At 37.6% G+C, this 8676-nt stretch overlaps 1 protein-coding gene across 1 annotated transcript in view; it reads left to right on the plus strand.

The window, feature by feature from the left end:
- Positions 1–8676, plus strand: part of ncalda (neurocalcin delta a) — a 40964-nt gene that overhangs the window by 28326 nt on the left and 3962 nt on the right. Inside the window, exon 3 of the mRNA XM_007550462.2 lies at positions 6863–6972. Within this exon, the coding sequence (XP_007550524.1) occupies positions 6863–6972 (110 nt within the window). The remainder of the gene's footprint in view (positions 1–6862; positions 6973–8676) is intronic.

Raw genomic sequence — 8676 nt, forward strand, 5'->3', positions numbered from 1 at the left:
CTTTTTGTGAACATTGAAATGCGTCTGAGCTTTTAATATGTTTTGTTGATGTAAAAACTCTTTTTGCCTCTACGTTCTGACTGCCACTGCCCTGTTTGTTTTGTTTTTTTTTAAACCTGTCAGCCAACCAGATTGCTTCAAAGCAATCAGGATTTCCTGTCAGAAATTAAACATGGCACCAGAAGGTTCATTGGTGTGGAAAAATATATAGTTTGAACTACTTTTAAATAGCCTGTTAGAATATGAAGTTAGTAAGACAAAACGATGTTGATTTAGAATCATGTCAAAGCAATTAAGTGGATATATTGGTGCATTATTTGTAACAGTCCCTAAATCTCTGTTTTCCCATGAAAACAAATGCAGCATTTTATCAAATCTCCACTTTGGTTGGAGTTTTTATAAGTATTTATTTTTAGTGATTTGAAACTGAGTTTTTGCATTAATGAAAAGTCAAGTATAAGAATTTTTTTTACCAGATATCCACATGTGGACTATAGGCCAAAGACTACTTAACATATTTACAAATCCAAAATGTGACTAGTATTTACCAAAAATGTAGAATTAAATACTCTATTTCAGCAAAAACCTGCCAACCATGTTTATGTGTTTTTAAATTCTGTTTATTTTACAGTTTAGAGTGAATTTCATTTTGTTAAACATGCGTTTTTGTGGTCTGATCTTTGACAACAGGACAGCTTCTTTTTGATTCTTCTACATTAACTAATAAACTCAAGATTATTCATACCTGGCAAATTTACACCTAGGTGTTTTTCATGTAACCAAGAAGTTTTTTTTCTGATAGGAAATGACCTTTGGGCCCTTATTCAAGGCACTTGACCCCAGGTTGTCTACTGATGTGTGTATCAGTGTTGAGTAGGGTTAATCTAGCTGAGTGAGACATGTAGTGTACGAGCCCTTTGAGCGGTTCTCTAGAGAAATGCGAAGTTCAGTCCGTATGATTTCATACGGACTGAACTTCCGTATAAAGTTCAGGAAGTTCACTTTTTTAATTATTTACCTAAACCAGTCTCTGCTGGAAGTGGTGCAATTACACGATATCCAAATGTAGTGGTTCTTAAATACAACTAGGTGGAATTATTTTAAGTTTATGTTTTATATGGTGGAGAAAAATTTAAAACTCATCAAAAGCTCAAAATGATTCTGACTTTCCGGCTGATATGTAAACTTCTGGCAGGGACAGCAGCTTCGGCGGCTGGTTTTACTTCCTGATTACTTTATAACTCTGTGTCTTTCTCATATTCAGTGAAATCATTTCCTGTGACTGTTTATGCCTGTTGCTACATGTATGAAAGTTTTAGACTTAAATTAAGCCTCCTTCACTTTTTTCAAGGCAGCTGCAGTAAGTTAAAGGAAAGAGATCTGACATGTGTTCCATGTTCTTACCTTGACCTTACCCAGACTGCAGCGAGTCACACCTCAACCTGTCACTTCCTTCTGCAGCCTAATGACATCAACCTTCTGCCTGCTTCCCATTAGAATCTTAAACTGTTTGCAAAGACTAAAGTGCTGAACGCACTGACTCAGATTCTTACAGGCTTTTCTCCAGGCTTACCTGCTCAAACGAGGGAAAACATGACTAGTAGACATATCTGCATCTTTATGTAGCTGCAGTTAATTTAGAATTGATTTCCTTCCTACTGTAGTTATAACTGAAATTCAAAATTTCATTTTGATATGTTGTGGTATCAAATGCCATGGTGATGGAAGGGACAATAAGAAAAATGCACCAGTCTCTGTTTGCTACAAATCTTTTCTACATCCAGTCAGAGGAGGAAACACAAGAACTGGTCTAAAATAAAACTTTCCTATTATTATAATCATCATTACAGGCATTTTTAGCACACTGGTGTCACTTAACAACACATGAATAACTACACCCAACCATATTTTGAAATATGTTGATATGTGTGGGTCATCTCACAGAAACAACAACGGCAGAAACACTAATCAGTCAGTTTATCATCATCACATTAATATGATGGAGTAAGAAAAAAATGAAATACTAGAATGAAGTCATAACAATGCGAGAGTAAAGTTGTAGGACAATGAAGTAGAAATAATATGAGAATAAAGTTGTAATAAGATAAGAGAGAAATATGTAGTAATAGTATGAGAATAAAGTCATAATATTAGAAGACATAAGTAGTAATTTTATGATAACTACTACACAAAATACAGTAAAAAGTTAAAATGAGGAATACTGAGCGTCTTGTGAAGCTATATATTTTGGCATCAAATTTACTGGACATACTTTTACTTTCACTATCAGTGCCACCAGAATGCATTATTTCTCAATATTTCAACAAGTTGCTGCTGGCATAACAAGGAATGTTTAAATATTCTAAAGGTGGAGTTGAAGCTTCATGATTTTAGAGCTAAATTGGGCCCCCAGATCCCTGATTATTTATTTCATTTATCTAAGAACCTTTCACACTAACCTGAGGTGATAAATTGTGTTTGCACTGATCTAACGGTCAGAGTATATGCCACACATTCATCATTTCTTCTCAGTATTGCGGTTTTTCTGCATCACACAGCAGCAAGAAGGTCTTCTGCACCTCTTACCTCTCCACCTGCCAGTTATTCAGATAAAATACTGTAATTGCTCGTGGGCACAACATTTACTCTGTCATCCGTTCACCTTTTCTCCGCTGAGGTGACGGCTCGCCACTCTCTGCAGCACAAAGTGAGATTTCAGTTTGAGACAAAAAAAGAGAATTTCTCCATCTGATCTGAATGCTTTCAGTTCTGGTTCCTGCAGTTTGAAACTCACCTGAAGTGTGTTAGGTATTAAAAAGCACCTAGTTAGAATTATTTGCTTTAGAAGGACATAATGATTGTTGTTTTTAATCTTCATTTTGGACAGCTCGCTATTCAGATTTCACTTTTTGTGACGAGTAGTCAGCTACAGCCGCGTGACTGCCGCCACTTTCCGATGCTTCACCCAGAGGACCCTGCCATCCCTCCCACTGATGCTTTTATGTTTCGTTAGACACCGGCCGCCATTGGCCAGTGACGGAGAACTCCAGCTCTCTCCCACTATTTAATGCTCTCTCCTGCAGAGAGTGCGTAAACGCTGCTGATGCTCATAATTAGCCTTACTGTGGGAGTAATTGAATGGGACAGATCAGAGTCGGCGCGGCTCTTCAGACAATGGCGAAAGCCGAACATAGAAACGCATAAAGCTACATCATCCACTCATCAGCAGTTGATATCTCACGCCTGCATGTCTTTCATCAGGAAGGCTGTGCTGTCAGCAGAGCAGACGGGTGCAGGGCGGGGGTATTTGTTCCTGCTGGCAGGTGGAGGGAGGGGGGCATTCATACAGGTTATCTGATGAGGCAGAAGAAAGCAGTCCAGTGGAAGAGAATCTTTCACATTTAGCTGGAGCAGTTCAGACTGGCTTCGGCTTCCTCTGATGACACTGTTGACATATGGATGGCAAGTCTTTCTTTTGCCTTTTCACTTCTTAAAACTCTGACTGAGCCACCCAGGCAGAACCGCTGTTAGCCCAACTGTTAGCCAGTATGGTTAGCACTTCCTCACGCTAGAAAGAGAGCTTTGTGCTTTACGGTTAGAAACAAGTGTGCTGTTTGCTAAGTATTTTTACCTGAGTTCTATGTTAATGGATACTTTATATTTCCAAAGGGGTGTGTGTGTTTTACTCTTACTTGAGAAAAGTTTTTAATGGCTACTTTTTACTTTTACCCTCATCTGCAGGAAGAAACCCTGGCTTCTTTTTGGTATGATTGGTATAAGCAAAGTTAATTTATCGTGGCTGGTGTGATAATGGAGATGATTATGCAAATAAGGATTCTTCATAAAATCAAGAAGATTATGGTGAACCCTGACCATCCTCTTCATCAGACTGCCTTGAGAAAACAGAGGATCTTCAGTCAGAGGTTTCTTCAGATTCACTGTAATACAGACCACTACAGGAGATGTTTCCTGTCAACAGCCATCACCATCTACAATAACTCTTTGAAGAATCTTAACTGAGCTACAATGAAATTTAATTTCATTTTGGGATTAATAAAGTGTTTTTGAATTTGAATTTGAAGGGAGCTGAAGGTTAACACAAGCTGACAACATGTAAAACAGCAACACTGAAGTATTTAAATTCAAAGGTTTTACTCATCAGGGCATACAGTGCCAGAAAAAAACATTTGCCGGCTTCAGAATTGTTCCTCTTACGTTTTTCAAATCATAAAAAAAAAATCATCCAAGAAAGTGTTAAAAAAAACAACTTTTATTTATTAAGATAAACCTTCTCAATCAACTTGGCTTTGTGTAAAAAGGTAATTGCCCCCCAAACCTCCAAAGTGGTTTGAGGCAATAACCACCATGAAGCGTTTGCAATAAACTGGCAATGAGTCTCTGAAGTCCTCAGTTAACCCACTCAGTCTGCTGCACAATGGTTTTCCTTCCTCAGTATTGAAAGGTGTTGAAGTTGGAACAGCCTGTTTAAAGTCACATTATCTCCTTTGGATTTTAGTATGGACTTTTACTAGGCCACTCTAAAACTTAGAAATGGTTTTTGACAATTGTGAGACAAGTTTATATGTTCTTTTCTATATTAGGGCTCCTTTTTGAGATCCTTCTGCCTACTTCATGTTGTCAGAACGGTTCTATTTAAATGATGTCTTTATTTTGGTCTGAAGTTCTTTAGGCTTGGCTGTAAAATGTGAAACTGGAACAAAACATGCATGATTTGACAGGGAATAGCTACATTCCCACATAGCTGGTTTGGATCGTTTTTTTTTCCTTTTAATAAATGAAACCATTATTTAACAGAACTTTTTTGCTTACTCTGGTTATTTTTATTAATTTCCTAACAGCACATTTTATTCGTTTCAGAACATTAAATGTTCTGAAACATTTAAGCGAGGGGGGGAAGCAACAACTAAAGAAATGTGTAAATATTGACATACTTTTCTTTTTTACACTGATTTAAAATCAGATTTTAGAAATGAGGTTAAGATCCTAACAGCACTTTAAGTATTTATGGAAAGTGAGAGATGTCAAGATGTTCCTGTTGCCTTATCTTCACAAGACATGGCAAATTCTATACTTTTCAACCTCACAAAATTTCTAAAAGTCAAATTTGACTTCTTACACTCAAAAATTTAGAAGTTTTTTCTTGAAAATTTCTGAGCTTAATCCCAAAATTTGAGTCTTTCTCTTGCAAATTTTTTTTTTGGACTTTACAAACTCAGAAGTGTTCTTGTTTTGTCTTGAAAATTTCTTAAAATTAATCTCAAAATTTGGAAATTTGATCAATTTTCTACCTACTACGACCCTACTGCTCTGATACAGAAGTTACATAAAGAGAGAAAAAAACTTAATGGACTGATTGAATTTATGAGTGAGTGCGCCTCCTGAGGGAGAGACTCTGCACACAGTTGGCGCGTCTCATCTTCAGTGGGAAATGTGATTTTGATCATATTGAGATTGCACAGCAACAAATAGATAACAGCTCCCTGTTGGGAGAGGGAGTCATATGCAGCATTTGGAGGTCTTAGGGAATTAATTCAGAGTAAATCGAGTTAAGACGACACGCGGTGCACGTCCCATCATTTCACTCCTTATTGTCATGTAGGGATTTAGGAACTAGATCCAGTGTGAGTGTGTTTCTCCAGATAAGGCTGACAGCTGACTGTGATATTGGCTAAACGTCCTGAACACTCATCAGATAATAACAGAGCCGGCTCTGTGCTGAAATCAGGGCCTGATATTAAGTGTCAGTGTTGGTTGTCCCTCCGCTCCTCTCTGACCCGGCTGCTCCTCCATCCTGCTTCTGGGTAATAGGTAGCATAATCAACACCTATATGGAGCTCTGGCTGGCCTGTAATCACAATCAGCCCTGCTCTGCTCACATATCAGCTCCCATTCCCCTCAAACCCACCTCCCCATTAGAGACACAGAGAGTGGGCTGTGATTCCACTGTTTACTGCCAAACAGCCTGCCACGCAGCACAGAGCAGGGGGAGACACAACACGGGTAAATAGTCTGTCAGGGTTTGTGTGCGTGCATATGTTTGTCTACCTAAGCCGTGAACATCCAATCGCAGAGCAGCGGAGCGGAGCGAGCAGAACGACTTCATACTCGTTCACTCTGAATGAGACGGGTTGTACGACTTCTGAACGGTTCCTTTCATGAGTTGTTCATGAAACAGAAGAAAAGTTTTGCTAGTAAACTGTTGCAATGAGGAGCAAATCAGTTATTCACATCATGAATGGAAACAAACTCAATCATTTCCATTTTGCATGATTTATCATTATTCTCTTTCTACGAAAAACTGGATGATGAAAGTCTTCAGTCTGGAGTTTTGGTTTGGAGTAGAGACTTCATTATTCATTTTACTTGTTATTTCTTGGTTTTTTTGCTCATTTATTTTGGATATTTAAAAAGTCTTGCAGGTCCAGTGTTAAATGTTCAATAGAATTGAAAGTTTATTGACCTCTAAGAATTTGTTCTTGCATTATTATGCCATTACGATCGTATTACTTGAAAAACGTCTCCAAACAACAAGATGATGGTTTATTGCAATAACTTCTCCAGTTGTTGGGCTGGCACTGTTCTGAAAATGGTTTTCTGCCAGCAGAAGCTTCACATGCTGCAGTCATAAAACTGGAGTAAAATTTTTAATATGCTCTGCTAATAAAAAGATTCTGGTGTAATGACAGTTTACACACAAAACACACTGTTATACTCGGAGTGGTGAGCTGACCTCATAGTCATGTTAGCTTAGCCTCCTCATGACTGTGGGAGTCATAGATGCCTTATCAATCAGGGGAGATGTTAAAATGTTACTCCAACAGCAATGTGTCCTTTTCTTTAGGCGATATATAAGATGGTGTCGTCTGTGATGAAGATGCCTGAGGACGAGTCGACGCCTGAGAAGAGGACGGAGAAGATCTTCAGGCAGATGGACACCAACAGAGACGGTGAGTTTGTCTTACACAGTGTTGTTTTTTTATTGGGTCTTCATATATCATCTGCACACTCTTGGATCAGTGGCCTCCCTCAGAAAGAACTGGTTTAATGAACTGTTTGTAAAACACAGCTGGAAACATTCCTGTAGGTGTCAAACCTCCTCTGAAGAGAAACAGAAGGAGGTTTTCTGCTCGTTTCAGCTAAAAGAAAAAACATGTTAAAGAAAATACTTTTTCTTTTCACACAACACTAATCATGGAAAAGTATGAGAATCATAACCTTTGATAAAAATGACCAAAATTTCATGGTATCACACTATTTAACAACAATTTAATAATAATAATAATAATAATAATAATAATAATAATGAAAAGTTGAAGATGATGTAATTAATTAAATTTACAACAGATATCCTGTAATTATTTCCACTGTGGCCAGGACTGGACAATATTGATTGTTACAGTATTAATTACCTATAAACATACACCTGCAATTTTGATTTTATATGTGCAGACTAAGCACCTGCTAAAGTTGTATCAACTTAAGCACTGAATAGTGTAACTTTGTTATTAGTTTGTCAATTAGTCAGGCTATCTGCTCTGGTAGCAATAACATCAAGTATTTGAGAATTATGAAGTTACTGCATTTTTTTACATATAGGAGTATGTATCATTGTACTAAAATTTGCATTTTTAAAATATTTTTTCTTTAGAGACTAGGGCACCAAAATGTTTTTTCTTAAAGATCAGCAATCGGCCAGAAAACTGCAATCGGTGCATCTGCAGTGTAAAATATGAAAATAAATGTAAAAAAATAATAATAATAATTCAAAGATTGAAACAAAGCAAAGCAGCCATCTCTGTTTCAGTGTGATATATTCCCACCATGACTCTCCATGTTCCTTCAGAATGACATAATGACTCTAATGTACATAGGAATGTAAAAAGGAATCACAGGAATGTGAAAATGGATTTAAAAAGGAAAGTTAATGAACTAATAAAGGAGGGAAAAGAACCAGAAATAAATACATGTAATAGTTAATGAGTCAGATCAATAAATGTGTCTCTCAGTTACAGTGTTTTGAGAAAATGTATATATTGAGCCAGATGACTGTTTTTGTGTCAGTTGGAGATGTTAGTTTCATTCCACTTCATGTTGAAAGATTGCAGAATTGTCCTCTGAAATCTTACAGCAGAGAGCCAGAGTAGTTCTGCAGCTGAACTCAAACAGGAACTGGAATCTGGAACTGGAAGATCAGACTTTCTTTTCTCTGTTTACATTTTTCTGAGTCCTAACAGTTTGTGACGGTAGAATTTGGACATATGAGCTTCACACACACCAAACCAAAGCGTTTAAACCGCGATGCTTCAAACGTGACGTGTGAAGCTATTAAAACAGACATGATGTGAGGGGGCAGAACGAGGAAGTACTTTTTTATCATCTGAGGAAGAGAAGGAGGAGGACGAATGGGTGGCTTGTATAGAAGAAGCCAGAGTCTGAGGGTGATTTAAACATCCAAACACTGCCACCTGGTGGTCATTCCTGAGCACTAAAAATCCAGAGTTCATAGAGAATCCCTAAAAAAATAACTTTGTCAAAGTCGCATAAAAGTTAGCGTTTCTTTTGTGTGATTGAGTCTTTTCATCCTCAAATTTCCACATGATCATTCAAACATTTCCTGCTTTCTCGCTTCTGCTGCTGTGTGTGTGTGTGTGTGTG

Source organism: Poecilia formosa, unplaced genomic scaffold (assembly GCF_000485575.1).
Source record: "Poecilia formosa unplaced genomic scaffold, Poecilia_formosa-5.1.2 Scaffold36, whole genome shotgun sequence".
NCBI lineage: Eukaryota > Metazoa > Chordata > Actinopteri > Cyprinodontiformes > Poeciliidae > Poecilia > Poecilia formosa.